Consider the following 19,445-nt stretch of genomic DNA (forward strand, 5'->3'; position numbering starts at 1 on the left):
TATCCACTTTTTACGCCAGGAAGGGGGACATGAGGCTACAGGGCCAGGCCCAGGGTCTCTGACGACACCTGAGTCAGGGCTGCCCGCTTGCGGCCTCCCCTGGGGTCCGCAGCCTCCCTCCACCTTTTACCCTCTGGGTCTGCCTCTCCCAGACTCACTCCCTGCACAGTCAGGATGGGCGTGGTCCCTCAGCGCCTTTAGCGAGACTTCCGGGCCTCTGCCTCCTATGAAGTCCAGGCTCTCTGCCACAAAGGCCACAAAGCCTCCTTCCTCCCTTCTCTTCTCCCACCCCTACCCCCTTCAACCCCCACCCCCCACCCCCCAACCGCAATCATTCACACCCTCCCTCTTCGGTCCCAGGGCCTTCCCTCACTCCCTCTTCCCTGCCGCTCTCCAGCAGCTCTGCTCCTCCTCCAAACTCAACTCCCCTCCCACTCCACCCCTCCCTGGAGAAGTAAGGTGCCCCTCTTCCGGCCTTCTGTGCCCTGACCCCTGAAAGGCTGCGGTCCACAGTCTTCTGTCTGTCCTGGTACCTGGCACAGAGCAGGAAAAGATGGAAGCATTTATTGAGTACCTACGGTATGCAGGCTATGTCTACAAAGGCCATCTCAAAGAACATTCTCAACAAATCCATGGCGTGGTACCATTCCAGTTTATGGAGAAGGACACCAAGACCTCAGAAGAAGAGAGGGTTTCAGAGCAAAGAGTCATCACAGTAGAGAGAAAAGCAGGCAGCTGGCTATGTCCAGAGGGAGGTAGAGCTTGAATTGGGCTAAAAAAAAAAAAAAAAAAAAAAAAAAAAAGAGGATTCTGGCAAACCCAAAGGAGGGAGGGAGAGAAGAGGGATGCTTTCAAGGCAGGGGCCAAGAGAGAAACAAAGGCCCTGAGGTGGGGAAGCCTGAGAAGTGACTTGGCAAGGCAACATGGGGCTGTTCCACTACATCGGGGATAGAGTTAGAGAAATCAGGAGCAGGAAGCCGGGAACGACAGGAAGAGCACCCGCTTGTCATGGAAACAGGGGACCTTCTGAGTAAGGGCCGGCAGTGCTTTCAAGACAGGGAATCCTGGTTGACTCCCCCCCAGGTAAAAAGTCCTTCCTGAGAGGTTCAGAGACTCTCAAATCTCAGCCTGCAGAAATGACTCTGTAGGCAAACCCGCTGTCCCAGTCCCCACCTTCCATGCCTCATTTCTCCCCCTCCCAGGGACCCTCCCCTGCAGGGCGGTCCTTACCTCCACTTCCCCTCAGCCCTGGCTCAGGTTACTGCGTGACTGAGGTCAGTCTTCCTTAGGAAGTGAGTTGCGTGTTGTACTCGTGTGTGGGTACACCTGTGAACACGCGCTCCTGCTCCAACAAACTGAAGGTGGGGCCTGTCTGCCTCCTTCCCTGAGACCCACCCAACCTCTGCACTCTGTTCGGGTTCCCAGTCAGCTGGGCTTCCCCAGCGGCTGCAGCAAAAGCACCCAGAACGCCAGCAGCTGGCACGGGGGAGTGCATGCGCCTGCTGGATCTGGAGAACAGCATGGGAGTCATCAAGGAAACCGGGACCATGAACCTAGGGACGGATGAGGGCACCTGACTCAGGCAGGCTGCCAACTCCACTTAAAGGAAAAACTCCTAACAGAAGGAGGAAGGTCCCAGATGGTTACACTCTGGGGGAACCCCTAGCTCATGCTCCCTGCACTTGTTCCAGAATGATCAGAGTGGCAATAGGGTTGGTGCTCTAACCTCCCAAATCAGCCCCAGGGATCCTGTGTACATCAGACCCTTCGTCTGTAAGGTGGCCAGGCAGAAAGCCCCCTGCTGCCTCTGCCCCTCAAGGCTCTTCCAGGTGCTTGGCTCTGACCCTGACCGACACCTCAGCCCTTGAATGGACCATGTAATAAGTCATCCTTGGAACTGCCTGTTGGCTCAGTGGGGGCTGTTGCTTGATGTGCAAGGAAAGTGGGTCTGGTGATGAAGACAGAGCTGCCTGAAGAGCCCCTAGCCCTGGAGATGCCTTCACTGCACTCAGGAGGGAGGACATGGTTAAGTGGGGCAAGAAGCATCGGAGGGGATCCCGGTCCTGCTTAGCAGTGGCCAGCCCTGAACGGTAGTCATGGCACACAATCTGGCTGGCCCTTCTGTCTTCAGCGATTGAAGATTTGGCCAAACCACTGGTCAGACAGATTTTCCCCCAAGCCCCGCATTAATTGGGTTTTGGATTCTACAACCCACGCTGCTGAGCTGGAGCTTCTGGGTGTCAAGGTGGGGGCCATGACTCAAAGCCAAAACTGGCGGACACCTGGGCTCTGCTTGCCCGTACAGCGAGCCCGGGGAAAGCAGCTTTGGGGGCTGGCTCTGAGGTGCCCCGGCTGGTGGGCTTCCAAGTTCCTTGGCACAGGCCAGCTACCCTGGTGACTGTGTTCTGGGTTGTATGTACTGGGTTGTCTCCCTGGGGGCAGCTGCACCTGGGTGGGGAGAGCTGGAAGCTGCCTGCTTCGCAGCCTCTGCACTCCTCCCAGGATGATCCAGCTCAGCCTGGCCTCGTGGGCAACCTGTCCTTTTCGGCTCCAGCCTGGCAGAACCCAGCCAAGGATGGCAAAGCCGCCTGCTACCCCTTCTCCCTCCCTCCCTCTTTAATGTTCCTTGGGAAGAAGGAGGTGACCAGAGATCTTTGTTATTCCTACATCATGCTTGGAACATAGTAGGTGTTCAATAAATACTACTCTCTCCTCCATGGGGGGATGAGAGGCCACACACCAATGGTTCAGAGCTGAGCTCTGGAGTCAGACCGAGGGTGCACTCCAGCCCGCGCTTTCTAGAGATCTGAGCTTGAACAAGTCACCACTCACCATGAGCATGGATTGCAAGGGTGCCAGGCCCAGGGTTTGTGCCATATACACATTTGATATTGTTTATCTTTTTTTAAAGATTGTATTAATTTATTTGAGAGAGAGAGCACACATACACAAGCAGGGGGAAGCGGGAGCAGAGGAAGAAACACTCTCCAATGAGCAGGGAGCCGGATGCAGGGCTCCATCCCAGATTCCCGGGATCGTGACCTGAGCTGAAGGCAGATGCTCAACCGACTGAGCCACCCAGGAGCCCCTGATAATATTTATCTTAGAAGAAGAATCCAGCTGTGTCCAAACGAGAGCCTGAAATGAAACAAAAGCTCGAATCCAGTCATACAGGGTAACGGCTGCGTCCCTACCCTGAGCAATGCCTCTTCCTCGCATATCCCATCTAGAGGTGGGCTCCAGGCTCTGAGAAGTCATAGACAATCTGTGTGTTAGCCCCACCACCACCCCACTTGTGGACCATGCAGGAAACACCTCTGTCCCACGGTGGGGGCTGGCTTTCAGCATAAACCAAGTAGAAAGTAACTTTTCCCACGGAAGAGGAGGCAATACAACCAGACTCGCTTCTCCAAAGCTATACACAAACTGCTGATCTTGACAGAGGTTAGAAGACAGCTTCTGGAAGAGCTCCTTCTCATCCAAGAGATGGAAGGATCCAGTTGGTAAGGAAGCCTTGCAGCTGGTAGACAGCATTCTCCGGAATCCTTCAAAGGAATCACTGGATAAAGATTGAAGACGGCAAAACTACTATAAAAATAACCACCTTTCTAAACAGGAGAGCAGCTGACAGTCATGGGGCTGGGCCTTGCCGAGCCTGCACTCGGCCAATCCCGCAGCAGCCCCCCAGGGTGGGCTCGATCCACACCCCCCTTTGCAGGAAGGGAAAAGATGGGTGCCATGACTAAGCTGTTTGCCCAAGATCTTGTAGCAAGGAAGCAGAGTTGGGATCCAGACCAGGCCTGCCTTGCCTAAAACCCAGGCTTTAAATCACAACTGTAGGGGTGCCTGGGTGGCTCAGGGAGTTAAGCGTCTACCTTCAGGTCAGGTCACAATCCCAGGGTCCTGGGATGGAGTCCCACACTGTGCTCAGTGAGGAGCCTGCTTCTCCCTCTCCTCCTTGATCTTGCTCTCTCTTGCTATCCCTGTCTCTCAAATAAAGAAATAAAATCTTAAAAAAAAAAAAAAAAGAAAGAAAGAAAGAAACCACAACTCTACGCCAGAGTTAGAGGTGGGAATCTACACACAAGGGCTCGAGGCCAGCGGACAGAAAGCAGGACAGGAAAACTGGGGCCACACAGCCCTGTACCCAGGCGCTGGAAGAACGGCCCAGAACTATGCCCTTTTGCCAGTTCTGCTGGGCTGTTTGTGTCTAGGGAGAAGGAAATGAAGCCAGAGGCCACCACTCGCCATGTGTGTTTTGAAGCCAGACTTGATGGGACCCATCCGGTCCAATGTCCCTGTCCTCTCCCTTTCAGTCCCCATGTTCAGGTGGGGGGATGAAGGAAAGAAACGAACTGATGATTATGTCCACATTTCCACGCTGACAGAATGGACAAGACAGTGGTGACTAGAGCCCCTTGCTCCCAGGAAGTACACAGGGTTTGCTGGTTAGATTCATGCTCTCTGCGACAGAAACGGGGATTTCAATGCTCTGACCAAGGCCGCAAGGAAGGGAGAAAAACCAACTGCTTGGGAGTGTGTCACCTCTTCACCTCCTCACCTCCCAGTGAGGCACTGGCCTCACCCATCTTGCTGCTCTGGGTGGCTGTGACCTGTGATGGGCCAAGCAGGGCCTCACCGAGACCCCAGGCTCTGGGGGTGAGACGAAGTCCCTTCCTGGCACGTCTGCGAAATCCTGGGCACTGACTAAATTATTACCTCAGAAAATGGGTTCTTACTCACTCACCCCTCTGTTCATCCAATATCAACACACACATTTCTTCGTGGTTAGAAATAAATCTTGAAAAACAACTTGGAACCAGCTGTTTGTTCCGGCACCGCTGCAGAGACCAGCTGGTGGGGTGCAGGGGCCTGGGTTCACATCTTGACTTGTGTGCTGGGTCTCCACTGGCCTGAGCCTCCTTCCTATAATGTGGGCAGCCAGCACACCCATACACCTTGCCACATTTAGAAGCCGTTGTCATCATTATTCTACGCAACAGTGAAAATAGTTCTTGCCTTCTCCTTTTGAAGCCCCTTTTTGCCAGAAAGGGGAAATTAGACCCTTCCTTTACCTCAAAATGTGTTCTTGGTTTTTTTGGCAATTAAAAAAAAATCCTAGATGTTCTTTGTACCTCTCTGCTCCCCACATGCCCCAAACCACCCCCCCCCATATAATTTATGACATTCCCTTTTGCTGGTACATCTGCCATTATGGTACTAATAGTCATTAACCATTTTTGCTGAGTTTTTTTAAATTACTTCCTTAGAAACTGTAAAGTAAAACCTCTTTCTTTAACCACCCCCACCCCAGCCCCCTGTGCTCTGTAAAAGCACTTCAACGAATCACCTGTCTGCCTGGGGGGAAATCTGGTAAGGCTGGATCTGCAATAGGAATTCATCACATGAACAGTATCTCACCACTGCAAAGGCTCCATGGATAAAGCTGGAAAGTTTACAGCCACTTCGGGCAATTTGGAAAGATCCTCAGCCATGGTAAACATGTTTATGTTCTTACAGGAGAAAAATCGAAGACCAGCAGGAACTGCACAAAATTTCATTTTCTTTCTTGGGGAGGGAGCTGTTGCTCCATGAGAAGAAAAGGATGTTCAGTCTAGGTTGTTCTGTTTTGTTTTTTAAAGATTTTATTTGAGAGAGAGCACAAGCAGGGGGAGCAGCAGGCAGAGGGAGAAGCAGTCTCCCTGCTAAGCAGGGTATTTGATCCCGGGGGGGGGGATCATGAGATCATGACCTGAGCCAAAGGCAGGCACTTAAACCGACTGAGCCACCCAGGCACCCGCTTGGCCTAGGTTTTAACCTGTGATGTATTTCCAGCCTCGGAGATGTATTTCCACGATGTATTCAGCTGACTGGTGGTGAGAAGCATCCCAGGTCTCCGAGATGAACTTATCTCCTCCCCTCGCTGACAATGTCTGGAGCAAGGTACCGGATGGGGCTCAAGATTTATTTCTACACTGGTCCTGAATTATGGTTTTGTGGCTTGAGCAACACCAGCGAACCTCCCCATGTCTGATGAAAGCAGATGAGCTCTGGCCCAGATACTGACATGAGACCCCCCAGGCGGCATATGGTGTTTGATGGGGTTGGAAACACAGACTCTTAAGTGTTGGAAAAGGCTTTTCAGGGAGCACCTGGCTGATAGTTCTGAGACCTGGTTGCACACTGGGATCTTGGGAGAGCTTTAAAGAAATTTGGATGCTGGGGCCCACCCTCCAGCCATCTGATTTGGTGAGTCTGGGTGGAGGCCCCGGGGATCTGCATTTGGAGACCCTGGACCCACCTGACCCCCATAATCTATAGAGCAGAACTGAGCTCAGGGAGAAGTGAATCAGGTGCCAAGGTTATTTATTTTAGTTATATAAGTTCACCTTTATTTTTTATTTATTAAAAAAAAATTAAGTAATCTGTACAGCCAGCTTGGGGCTTGAACTCATGACCCCAAGATCAAGAGTCACACACTCCTCTGACTGAGCCAGCCAGGACCCCAGTTCACCTTCAGTTACAAGCCACCTGACTCTACCTGGGATCTCTGAGAGTGGCCCCACCCCCTGCCAGGCATTCTGCTCTCCAGCAGCAGCATGAGGGTTAGAAGAAGGGCAGAGGGCAGGGGATGGTGCTCAGATGTTATTTCCTTTTTTTTTTTGAAAGATTTATTTATCTATTTATTTATTTAACAGACAGAGATCACAAGTAGCCAGAGGCAAGGCAGAGAGAGAGAAGGAAGCAGGCTCCCTGCAGAGCAGAGAGCCCCATGCGGCGCTCAATCCCAGGACCCTGAGATCATGATCTGAGCTGAAGGCAGAGGCTTTAACTCGCTGAGCCACCTAGGCACCCCAGATGTTGATCATTTCCTAAACGTGCCAGGCCCTATGTCTCTACTATCTTCCCTCTGTCCTGTGAAGCAGATGTTATTATTCCCACTTTGCAGATGAGAAAACCTAGGCTCAGAGAGGCTGAGTCATTGGGTCGACGACACACAGTTGATTAAATGACAGAGTTGGGTTGTGAATCCAGGTGGTCCTTCTTTGGCTCATGCTGGTGTGGCCTCAGCAGTCCAGCAAGTGGTGAGGTGAGATCAGAGAGATAATCTGAAGCTGGTCAACCAGAGCCTTGGAGGGCATGGTAAAGCATGTGGATTCTTCCCAAGAAACAAGAAGTCACTGAAGGTTTTGGGCAGGGAGGAGGGCACATTGTTGTGCTGTCTGTGTCCTGTGGACAGGACTGACAGCCCCTTCGAGGCAAGAGCCCCAAACTCTGTGCAGGGTAACTCCGGGGACTGGCTCTGAATGATCCCCACAGGCATGTATTTTTTGGTGATTACTGGCTGCTTGGCACCAGTCTCTGAAAGAGTAAAAGACAATCCACGGTGAAATTGGGATTATAGTGTTACAAATGTCCGCTCCTGCCCCCAGTAACCACATCACTCATCCAGACACATTGCTACGAATTTACAGGAAGTCTGGGTGAGAGCAGGACTGAGGATCACCATTGTAAAACAAAGAGATCTTTCGCTGAGTAAATAATCGCGCAAATGACGCTGGAGAAGAAAGTTCACATCACACAGGCAAACTGCTTAAACAGTTAAGTGGAACCAATGTAAATGCCAGGAATGGATAACTGAACTACCTATGTGTTCAACAGTATTCCCTAATTCCGAAGTTTCCCATGCATACCCACACATACACAAAATCAGTTTGAATTAGTGATACTTAACTCTATCTGAATGTCTCAGATTAAACTATCCCAGCACTCAGCTTATCAATTGGTAACATTTGGAGGTTACCATGATCGAACCCAAAGAGACCCCTAACCCCACATGGGCACACTCGCACATCCAAAACCAGTCCTGGTTTTTAGTTGGCTTTCAATTTGGTGCCGCCCTATACCTGAGTAAGCTTCTAAATTCAGCCTCTTTACCTCGTTTAACGTTAATTCTTCACCCTTACAGAGTTTTCCAGACCAAAAGCACTAGACCAGCCACTGTCAGAAGTGGACTCATACTCCCTGCTTGCGAAGGCACCGACCCCGTGTGTGTGAAGGGAATACAGAAAAAAGAAAAAATAATCTACATCTAAAAACACTAGGCTTTATGTATAGCATATTCATTCTTTCAACCCGGCAATTTGATTTCTGGGAATTACCCTAAAGAAATCCTGTGGATGAGAAAGCAGCTGTGTGTAGTGGAAAAGACCATGGAGCTCCTTATCTCTGAGAAGAACAGAAATAACCCCAATACGCAGCAAACGAATGGGTGAGGGGAATGTTGGGCAGCACTGTGATGTAGTATCATAGAGCCATTCAAAAGAGGCTCATAGGAGGCTCCTGGATAGCTCGGTCAGTTAAGCCTCTGCTTTCAGCTCAGGTTGTGTTCCCAGGGTTCTAGGAGCGAGCTCCATGTCCACAGGAAGCCTGCTTCCCCTTTTCCCCACTGCTCATGCTTTCTCCCAAATAAATAAAATCTTAAAAAAAAAAAAAAAAAAGATGCTCACAATGCATTAATGGTAATCTGAGGAATGTTTCTAGTGATGGTGTATGACGGTGTATCATCACATTTAAGACATCATTGATTATATGACATATCACAATTTCATGTATCAGGAAGGAAAAAAAACATATCCAGGATGGGTGATCTAACAAGAGGCATCTAAGTAGCTAGGACCTTGAAGGGCTAGTCCCTAAATGCAAGGAGGATGAAAGACAGCCCTTTTGGGCAGAAAGTATGTCTCATCCTGTCCCTGGGTGCAGAGAGGGAACATGATCACTTGAGAACAGGAAACCCATACTCACACAGTCCGAGTCTGAATTTGCACTACAGACATGGTCTCCAAACACCTCCAGCAAAGGCTGAAACTGAATTTAAATTTAATGTAAAGTCTTCTCAAGTTGGCAGTGCCCCCAGGTGACTGTCAGAAGCAGTAGGAACCCGGTTTGGAAGAGGTGAATTTCGAGAGGCTGACGGCAGCTGGAAAGCCATCAGCTGTGATGTTAGAATGGGAAGATCAGCCAGTCTTAGAATTAACATTAAGCTAAAGAGCAGAATAAAATGGCACGTGGGCAATGATATGTCTTTGCAGAGGTGACCAACTAGAAGGAAATACACTAAAATGTTAACTGTGGTTTTCTGTAGCTGTAAGACTAGAACTTTCTTTTTCTTTAAATGACATTTTCCCGATTTTCCTGAAGAAACCACGTGTTTAAGTGACCACATAGGAAACATAAGAGAAATAAATCAGGGTGATAGAAGGAGGGAGGGGGTGACTTTAGGTGGGGTGTCATGGAGAGCACCTTGGAGGAGGTGACACTGAACGAAGGGGGCAGCATGGGAGAAGCTGTAGGAACTGCTCACCGCCGCCTCCCATATCAGAATGGGGCTTGGATCACAGGGCAGATGCCTGAAACACATTTGTTAAATGAATACAGGAATTAAGGAATAGTTGCTGACTCTCAAGGGGTCCCCACCAGTGTCTGCAGTCTCTTCAGTGGGGCCATTCTCACCAGACTGAGCTGACGAACAGGGCCACGATACCAACGAGACCAAGGGCAAAGCTCAGCAGAGAACTGAAGTCATGGCACTGGGCCTGTTTCCTCACCTACGAAATGAGGTGAGTGCCTTTGCTGCCACGGGGGCTCAAAGTCAGCTTCAGCTAACACAGGTCTTTGAAATATTGAGCCCAGTGCAAGCACAAGGGGCTGCCATGTTCTAGGTCTTCGCAAGAGCCCAGTGACACCTCCCGGCAGCTGCTCTGCTGCACACAGCTAACCTTGCTCCATGGTCAGGGGGTAAAAGATGCCACATCAGCTCCAGCCTTCCTGTCCGCCTGTGCTTTCCTGGATGCATTTACTCTGTGCCAGCCCAGCTGGATGCTGCAGATCCAGAGATGAGAGATGGGGCCCTGCCCTCGGGAGAGGCACAGCGCACCTGGGGCCACCAGATGAGTGGGGATCATGATCCCCTGGCATGTGACCGACAGTGCAGCTGGGAAAACAAGCCAAAGGAGGCTCCCTGCACCTGCTGCTCAGGTAAAAACAATAGCAGACATTTGGGGGGAGGGAGCAAGAATTGAGCATACTCTAGGTTTTTGTACATTTTCATTTTGTCGTCACCAAGCTATGAGGTTATCACCATTTCACAGATGGGGGCCAGAGGCTCTACTGGTTAGTTGTCAAGGTCCTGGAGCTTGGAACCAGCCCAGCAAAAACTCCTGTCTTGGCCGGCGGGATTCTAGAGTCTGGGCCCCTAGCCCACTAGCATGCTGACGAGTGTGTGTGCACATGTGTATTGCCGGGGTGGTGGCGGGGGCAGGAGGCAGAAGGGGGCAGGAGGCTGCTGCAGGCCGAGGGGAGACCCTGCCACATTTAGGGACCAAAGGCCAAGGGGCAATGGCGGGCACTGGAGGGACATGGAGGGTCAGGTGTGCCGTGGCTTTCTCGTGAAAGGGCTGATGAGAGCAAACTCACAAAGGGGTCTGAAAGTGAAATGCCCCCTGGGCTTTCTGTAGAGGTCACCCCCTGCCCTAAGCGGCCCACTCAGAGGATATTCAGCAAGTGGCCAAATCCTGAATCCTACCCCTGTTCCAGATGCTCAGGGGGAACTGGCCTAGTGGGACAGGGAGCACACCCAGGTGTCGCCAAGGGCAACCCGGGAGCACAGCATCGTCTCCTGGTCTGTGTGTGCTGCGGGACCCTTCCTGGAGCTCGGAGGAGGAAGAGCCACGCTGGCCTGAATGGAATTCCAAAGATGGCCCTGGCTGGCTCCGTCAGTGGAGCATGTGACTCTTGATCTCAAAGTTGTGAGTTCAAGTCATGGGGTGTGGAGCCTACTTGAAAAAAAGTAAAAATAAAAAAAAATTAAGAACCCCCCCAGCTTTCCCGTGGGTCCTCTGCTCATGCAAACACTAACCGGGGTGCTGCTGTGAGAGGACTTTGCCGATGGAATCAAGTTTACTACTACGGCGACCTTAAAATAGAGAGATTATTCCGGAGTATCTGGTGGTGCCCAGCGTAATCACATGAGCTCTTAAAAACAGAAAAAGGAGGCAGAAGAGCGATACAGCCGGAGGTCCAGTCAGAGACCAGAAAGCATGAGAACTCCATTCACCGTCAGTGTCTCTGAAGGGGGACACACGCTGGGAAATGCAGGTGGCTGACAATGTCCCCGGCCGTGAGCTAGCGAGCGCATGGGAGCCTCAGTCCCACAACTCCATAGGAACAAATTCTGCCAACAAGCCTAATGAACGTGGGAGCAGATTCACCCCCGAAGCCTCCAGAAGGGAATGTCACTCTGCTGATATCCTGCCTTGGGCCTTGTGAGACTCTGGCAAAGAGCCTGCCAGGCCACCCTATGCCCCAGCTTCTGACTGACAGAAACTGTGAGATAATGGGCACTTTGTAAGCTGCTAAATTTGTGGCAATTTCTTTCGACAGCATTGGAAACCAAGGACTAATAAATACAGGAGCTATCTGAGGACAGACCGCCCAGGCCCAGGAGTGGATGGCACAGGGCCCGGCATGCAGGCAATGATGGGCGGGCTACAGCTGTCACCTCCACACTGCTCTGAGGAAAGAGAAGAAGGGAACCACCGGATCTGGGCCAGGGGAGGCACGGTCACCAGGAGGGCCATTCACTCATTCACTCAGCTCGCCTTTCTCAAGCCCATGCTATGACCTATGAACTGGCCGGGTGTCTGGAACTCTCACGAGGGGAAAGATGGCCCACCAGACTCAAGCCACTGAAATGAGTCCTGTGGCAGGAACAAAGTTCCCAATGCTGTGGGAGATCAGAGAAGAATCACCAGTCCCCCAGGGGCTGACAAGTTTTCCCAAGTCCTGAAGCCCTCTTGGGTCTTGGCGGTCAGGAGGGTAAGAGGTTAGGTGGGGGTGGACCGCCCTGAGAAAAGAAGAGCAAGGCCACGGGATGGAGAGGTCATGCCGGGCACACTCGGGAAGGACCGGGGATGTGGCAGGCCACGGGAAAAGGAATTGGCCAAGAGGTGGGCTGCAGCACAGGAGGGCCCCGAGGTCAAAAAGGGAAGTTGGACTGAGGATGCTAAGCAGGGAGAAGACCATGGCAGGGGCAGGGGAGGACCACACATCTCAGGACTCCATTCACCCAGACTTGGGATAGGCAGGCCTGAGCGGATGGACTAAAGCACCCATGTGCCCTCTGTAAATGAATGAATGTACACTTTGCTTTGTGTACCAGCCTCCCAGGTGGCTATGCTATGAGTACCTGGCACATGACAAGCCATGTTATCTTTCGAGGTGAACCTAAAGACAAGGGCAAGCCTCTGAGAGACTGACCACATCAGGGAAAACAGCAGCACTGGGAGTCCGGGCCTGAGTGCCCAGGAAAGCCAGCTGAAAGGCAGCAGCCCTCCACCTGCGGCTCTGGCACAGAGCGGGAAGCAGGCCCTGACGTCCACCAGGAACGGGGCAGTGGCCACATGTGGCAGGGCCACCTCCAAACTCCCTTCCTGGATGAAAACCAGGTGCTTGTCCTAAAGGAGGCGCTCTAGAGATGGGAAACATTCCCAGCTCCTGTCTGCCACAGAGCGGGCTGCAGAGGCCCTGAGGTCATCTAGCTACAGGGAGTGGGCTGAGGAGGATTTCTGACTGCTCTAAAGGGGTCCAGAGGCAGTGGCTCTAGCAGGACTTCCTGGCCAGCTGCTGGCAAGCCGTCCCCTCCTCAGGCTTTACACTCCCCAGCATGGTAATATTAACAGCTCCCATTTCTTTAAATGCAAAGTGCTTTCCATGTTCGATTCATGCGATCCTCAAAACAATCACCCATGTTTTTCTTAGTCCATTTCAGAGTTGGGACCAGTACCAAGGTTTTGCATTTTAAATTGTTTTAACCAGCAAATCCCTTCTTGGAAGGAAATAGTAAAAGACAAACCAACATGAAAAACAGAGCAGAGCAACTCTGGATGGGACAAAGGCTAGAGCCCCACTTAACTAACATCCTCCCGCCAAACAATGATTCCCAAGGGGTTCTTTAGAAACCAGGGGCCCTGAAGACACATCTAGAAGGCCTGGCAGGGCTCACTTGGTTGTAAGTCCCTTCCCCAGGACCACCCATTTTCTCCTAGCTGAGGTGTGGGGGAAGTTGTAGGGAGATCTCTGAGAGCTAGGATTGTCCACATCACACCATGCTTCACGAGCATCCTGTTAATGCTGACCTGGAAAAGCCAGCTCCTGCAGTGGACCGTGGCCCCTACCTCTCTCGGGAAGCCCTTCCTTGTTACCCCACAGAGACCCTGACTGACACTAGGCATGTTCCTCGGAGTCCCGTACCTTAGCATCGACTTTCCATTCCCATTGCAGATGGACTGCATGGGACGGGCAGGGATCTGAAAGACAGGCAGGATGAGCAACCGGGACTCTGCTGGGTAGGGGACAAGTGGAGAAGACAGGAAGGAGTACTCCAGGGTCTGTCCAGTGGGCAAGAGAGAGAGGAGTACTTCAAATCACAGACCTGCTGCAACAGGGCTGGCCCTTGGAAACCACCTTGGAAACAGCCCAGGAAACTGAGGCCGGGATAGACCAGGGTGAATCTGCTGAGGTCTCTCAGCTGCTGGGTGGCAAGGCCTAAACTAGTACCCAAATTTCTTGACCTCTCTGCTCCAGTGCCCTTTCCCAGTCTGATTCTGAGAGGCTCACATTTAGGCAGGCTCAAAAAGTAAACCTGAGGATTCAGGACTTAAAAGCCCAGAGCCCTCAATCCGAGTTTCGTTCTGTTCTGAAACTGTCGGGTGACCTGGGGCAGGAAGCACCTGCTCGCGGGTACTTTGCCCGGTGGCCCCCACAGGGTTCTAACACCCTCCCCCCCCAGCACCTGCCCTCCACCTCTGGAGTGAAGGGGGTAATAGGAGGTCCCCGCCGCCGTCGCCTGGGCACTGTGCCTCAGCCATTCCTCATTCAGCGAGGACTGCCATTGCCCTTCCAGGCAGAATCCAGCCCTGGAGGTCATCTTGTCCAGGTAAAGCTCCCCACCCCACCCCGCCCGGGCCCCCCTCGGTCGGCACTGGGTAAACAAACTAGCCCCTCTCTGCACGCACCCGCGCGCGCGCACACACTCCACATAGGCACGCCCCGCCATGTGCATTCATACTTACCGGCACCCACCCGCCCCCTGCTCCCAAACTCCCACACTCCCACACCCGTCGGCCACGCGCCTTCGCTCGTGCCCACGCCGTTGCCCCTGGGCGCTCCCGACACTGGACCTCAGGACAGCTCCCCAGCCTCGGGGTCGGTTGCGGGCAAAGAGAGGTACGCCGGCGAGCCCCGCCCCGCCCCCGGCCCCGGCCCCGCCCCGCTTGGCCCGGCCCCTGGGCCGGCCGAGAGGATATGAGCTCACTCCCGCCTCCTTCTGCCGGCGCCGCCAGGAAGCGTCCGCCCGAAGTCAGCCGACCAGCCGGCCGGGGTGTCAGCGGCGCGCCCGGCCCCTTCGCTCCCGGCGCCACACGCAGTAGCCGTTTTCCGGATGGGTACGGAATGAAGGCGGGCGGCGGGGCCGAGGCAGGGCCACACTCCTAGACGCCGCGCCGTCCGGGACCCCCGGGTCGCGCGGGCTGGGCGCGCACGCGCACGGCCACCCCCGCCGCGCTTCCGGCCGGGCCACGTGACCGCGCGCGCACGTGTTCCGGCCGCTCCGCGCCGCGGGTCGGAACCTCCTCCCTGTCAGTCGGGGCCACTGCCCAGCTAAACCTGTGGCAGGCGGGGCGGGGAGGCGGCGGGCCCGGGAAGCGGCGGAGACTCGGCGCCTGCCGAGTCCGGCGGAGCAACGGGCCGGGGGGTGTGGGGCTGGCGGCGGCGCTGGCGGCGGCATCGCCATGAACCCCAGGGGCCTGTTCCAGGACTTCAACCCGAGTAAGTTCCTCATCTACGCCTGCCTGCTGCTCTTCTCCGTGCTGCTGCCCCTCCGCCTGGACGGCATCATACAGTGGAGCTACTGGGCCGTCTTCGCCCCCATATGGCTGTGGAAGCTGCTGGTCATCGCCGGCGCCTCAGTGGGTGCGGGCGTTTGGGCCCGCAACCCTCGCTACCGCACCGAGGGGGAGGCCTGCGTGGAGTTCAAAGCCATGTTGATCGCCGTGGCCATCCACCTGCTGCTGCTCATGTTCGAAGTCCTGGTCTGCGACCGGGTGGAGAGGGGGACCCACTTCTGGCTGCTGGTCTTCATGCCACTGTTCTTCGTATCCCCAGTGTCCGTGGCCGCCTGCGTCTGGGGCTTCCGACACGACAGGTCGCTAGAGCTGGAGATCCTGTGCTCAGTCAACATCCTGCAGTTCATCTTCATCGCCCTGAGGCTGGACAGGATTATCCATTGGCCGTGGCTTGTGGTGTTCGTGCCCCTGTGGATTCTCATGTCGTTCCTCTGCCTAGTCGTCCTCTATTACATCGTCTGGTCCCTCCTGTTCCTGCGTTCCTTAGATGTGGTCGCGGAACAGCGGAGGACCCATGTGACCATGGCCATCAGCTGGATAACGATCGTCGTGCCCCTGCTCACTTTTGAGGTTCTGCTGGTTCACAGATTAGATGGCCACAATACATTCTCTCACATCTCCATATTTGTCCCCCTTTGGCTTTCTCTAATAACTTTAATGGCCACGACATTTAGGCGAAAAGGAGGCAACCATTGGTGGTTTGGTATTCGCAGAGATTTCTGTCAGTTTCTGCTTGAAATTTTCCCGTTTTTAAGAGAATATGGGAACATTTCCTATGATCTACATCATGAAGACAGTGAAGATGCTGAAGAAACATCAGTCCCAGATGCTCCTAAAATTGCTCCAATGTTTGGAAAGAAGGCCAGGGTAGTTATAACCCAGAGTCCTGGGAAATACGTTCCCCCGCCTCCCAAATTAAATATCGATATGCCGGATTAAACTCCTCTTCTGGAGAGCACCCATCTGTGGGTCGGGAACCATATACACACGCAAAATCCACCTTACTTTTGCCTCTTTGTTCATCTGTCCCAAACTTGGAACTGAAAATAGGCGCCAAACACCATCATCTCATGCCTCGTTTGAGATTGATGCCTGTCAGTCATTCATCAGTATGCATGGTAGATGTAGGAGGTCATTTTAATACATGGCTCTGCGTGTGCGTACATGCGTGTGTGGGGTGTGTGTGTGTGTGTGTGTGTGGTGTATACATGTGAGAGAACTTGTACTCCAGGCTAGTGTTTTAAAAGCTAGCTTGGGAGCGTTCAGTTGAATAGTAGGTCCTCAAACAAAATAAATACACAGCTGAGTTTGTTTTTTTTTAAATGGTACTATGCCTATGGAAAGTATCGTTTAAAAGTATTTTTATACAGTGCTAGTGTAAAGTATTTCAGATTGTACTGGTTGTGACATAATAGCAAATGTAAAGAATTCTCTTTCCCTCCACTTGTTCATAAGCCTTAGAGTTGTTATTTTTAGTGTTCCTCCTGTTGAAATAGTTTTTCTTTGGGCTTTGCTGATACTTGTCTTTAATATCATAAAAAGTGAATTTTTCTAATGAAATGGATCCATGCATATACGATATTTATGTGACTATTTTAGCAGCATATTTTGTTGGATTCTAGTTCTGTGCATTACAATGTATTACGTTACAGTATTTTTTTCAGTTTGTACGTGAAGATATGTGTCTGTTGTGGCTGCCCTTAAAACATTAATATGTATGCAGTATAGGATCTTCTCAAAGTACCAGGCATAAATATAGGGATTGAAAATCCCATGGCTCTTAATATTTAGGTGTTAAATGACTCAATCTACACAGTTTTAAGGTCTTTTTTAGTAGAGGGAGGAGCCACCGTCCTTTGGGAACAGGTGACATGCTCTAGTGTGATAACCAGGCCATAAAGTGATACTGTTCATTTAGCACCTAGACTTTTCCAACACAGGTAATAACATCTCTTCAGAAACAACCAAAATAAGCAACAAGTGATTTGTTCATTGCTAAGAGTCTTAGAATATTACTTGGTTATAATAAAAAAAAAGTTACTTGTCATCTGAACGCTGGAAGGAATAGCCTTAAACAAAGCACAGCTGACAAGATCAGTTATTATTTTAAGGTCCAGACTTTTTGATCTGTCAGCCACAAGGAAAGAAGAGTTGAGGTTGATTGTAAAGTTAAGTGCAGGGTCTTTATTTAGGTACTAGTGGTACACCAGGGAATCAGAAAGGTAGAAGCCACATTCTGGGAGAATAATACTCTTCTGAGAACAAATAAATACTTTCAAAAAAAGGTTGAAATAGAAAAGTGTAATGATACTATTACTGGAGGAAAGGAAGGAGGGAATCCATTTTTATCATTACCAACTTAGTAAAAATGATCTGAATTGCTAGTCCAGGACTGCAAGTCAGTAACTTGATTTACCCAGTGAGAGACCATGCCAGCACCAAAAGCTCGTCCTGAGAGCCTGGCTTCCTGAAATCCTGAGGACGCCACAGCTCAGTTCGGTCACCTAGGACTGTGCTAGCTATGCTCACGCACACGCACACAGACACCCTCTGAGATGACACCAGCCCTCAGAATGTGGGAAACAGCTTGAGCAACAGTAAATTTCATCAACAAGGATTCATTCATTTCTCAAATATTTATTGAGGACCTAACTGAGCCAGCCATGATCCAAATGCAGGCCCTCTGCGTACCCACAAAGTACACAGTCAAAAGGGACCATGAAAAAACAGGGTCATCTCAGCACCCTACCTGTGGGAGGGAACAAGCCAAGAACAGGATATGCAAAATGCCCCTGGGAACTTCAGGCCCCTCTTGTTTTCCAGGAGCCTAGAGCCTCTGATCACCCCTCCACTGCCAGGCACTAGCTAGAAGACCCAAGTAAGATTGGGAGTGGAGGAGCAGGATGCTGGAGGAATCCAGGTTAGGGCTTGGGGGATCCCAGCTCCTCCTGGCTCCGGACTCAGGCTAGAGGCTTGTCCCTCCAGACAGTGATGTGTCCTCTCCACACTCCCACCGCCCTGCCCCACCCAGCCTTAGAGAGCCAGGGTCTGAAAGTGATCAGCACCCCTCACCCCAAGGTGGGCCATCCCCTGTCATGCTGGCCTCAAAAGCTTTAGCTAAAACCAGTGGGAATGACAGGTGTGGAAAGTTTGGAAAAAAAAAACAAATCTCTCAGCTGTGCCTGTGGACTTGCTAATTGCCTTGTAATGTGGACTAGCCACAATAACACCGCATGTGTCCAGTACTGTAAGGGCAGTTTCTTCTACAGAATGATGGATTCACTCTTGCTTGGAAATCTCGGTGGCTTCCTAGTACAGACTGCTGCTCACCAGCCTATGAGTCCGCTGCAGTGGTGACAGTGCAGGGTGTGGGTCTGATGGCAGGTGTCAGCTCCACAGTGCATCTGGGATTCCGTGCTGCTTCGTGGGTGGTCGTCGAGTGTTCCCTGTGGCCCGTTCTTCTTTCTCCTGGCAGAAGTACAAGAGGCCAGGCCAACCCCTGCCAGCACCGCATGGCCCCTGCCCACGCATGGTGTCTGTCAGGGATACTCGTTCCGCAGCCGAAGCACAAAGCCAAGCCCGACCCTTGGCGGGGTGGGCTGGCAACATGCCAGTGGAAGCAGGACAGGCTGCCCTGCTATCGAAAGATCGATTTTCAAGACTGGAAAGGAATCAACACCTGTAGTTGATCATGAATGATTTTCCTCCGCTGTTTTACAAACATCCGTATAATATCCAAAAGCTCGTGGTTTCTAATAAGAATGAGGGAATCTGTTCGGAGAGGGGGGTGACAAGGGATTTGAGGGGCCACAAGAAGACCCTGTGCAGACCTGCCCAGAAACTAGGGCGAGGTCCTGGAAGCTCCCTCCAGGACGGGTTGGTGACCTCGCTGTCCTCGGAGGACAGCCCTGGGGCTCCTGGAAGGTGATTTGGAAGGGGCCAGGCAGGAGGTGCTAGGAAACGAGGAAGAAGCAGAGTCTAGATGGGCCTCCCCACTGGCCCGCTCCTGAGTTCTGGGTGGCAAACAGCGACAGGACAGACTCTGGGAAGGGTACTCTCAAGAGCATGCAGTAGTTCCACACCGCCTGGAGGCTCGGGATCCAGTCAGCCAGTGCATGGGGGTCAAGAGAAGCTGTGCTGCCCCAAACCCAGGCCGGGGTGCACATGGGGCTTATTTGGTGGGGATGCCCCAGTGTGGGCCACCTGACATGGCCACCAACACAGTACTTGTCACCAACCTCCCCCCGCCACCTCCTCACTGCCACAAGTAATCCTCGGCTGTCTGTCGGGATCTCAAGATGAAAATGCCAGGAGGGAGGTGATCGCTTTCCTCTCCTTCAGCGACTCTCTGGCCCCTTTAGCTTTAGTAGGAGGGAGGCCTCTGCCAGAACTCATGCAGTAGAGGGTTTGCCCAAGAAGGGAGGGGCTCAGATGCTGGGTCATCAAAGATGAGGACCAAAATCCACCAATCCCTTGGGG

The 19,445-nt window shown here is 52.3% G+C and overlaps 1 protein-coding gene across 1 annotated transcript; it reads left to right on the forward strand.

Moving 5' to 3' along the window:
* Positions 1–14,619: 14,619 nt before the first annotated feature.
* TMEM185B (transmembrane protein 185B) lies at positions 14,620–16,750 on the forward strand. Its single transcript, XM_013060088.2, has one exon. It carries the CDS (start codon positions 14,853–14,855, stop codon positions 15,903–15,905), a length of 1,053 nt encoding a protein of 350 aa, XP_012915542.1. The 5' UTR covers positions 14,620–14,852; the 3' UTR covers positions 15,906–16,750.
* The last annotated feature ends 2,695 nt before the right edge of the window (positions 16,751–19,445 follow it).

Source organism: Mustela putorius, unplaced genomic scaffold (genome assembly GCF_011764305.1).
Source record: "Mustela putorius furo isolate JIRA1106 unplaced genomic scaffold, ASM1176430v1.1 tig00003867_pilon_pilon_pilon, whole genome shotgun sequence".
In the NCBI taxonomy this organism is placed as follows: Eukaryota; Metazoa; Chordata; class Mammalia; order Carnivora; family Mustelidae; genus Mustela; species Mustela putorius.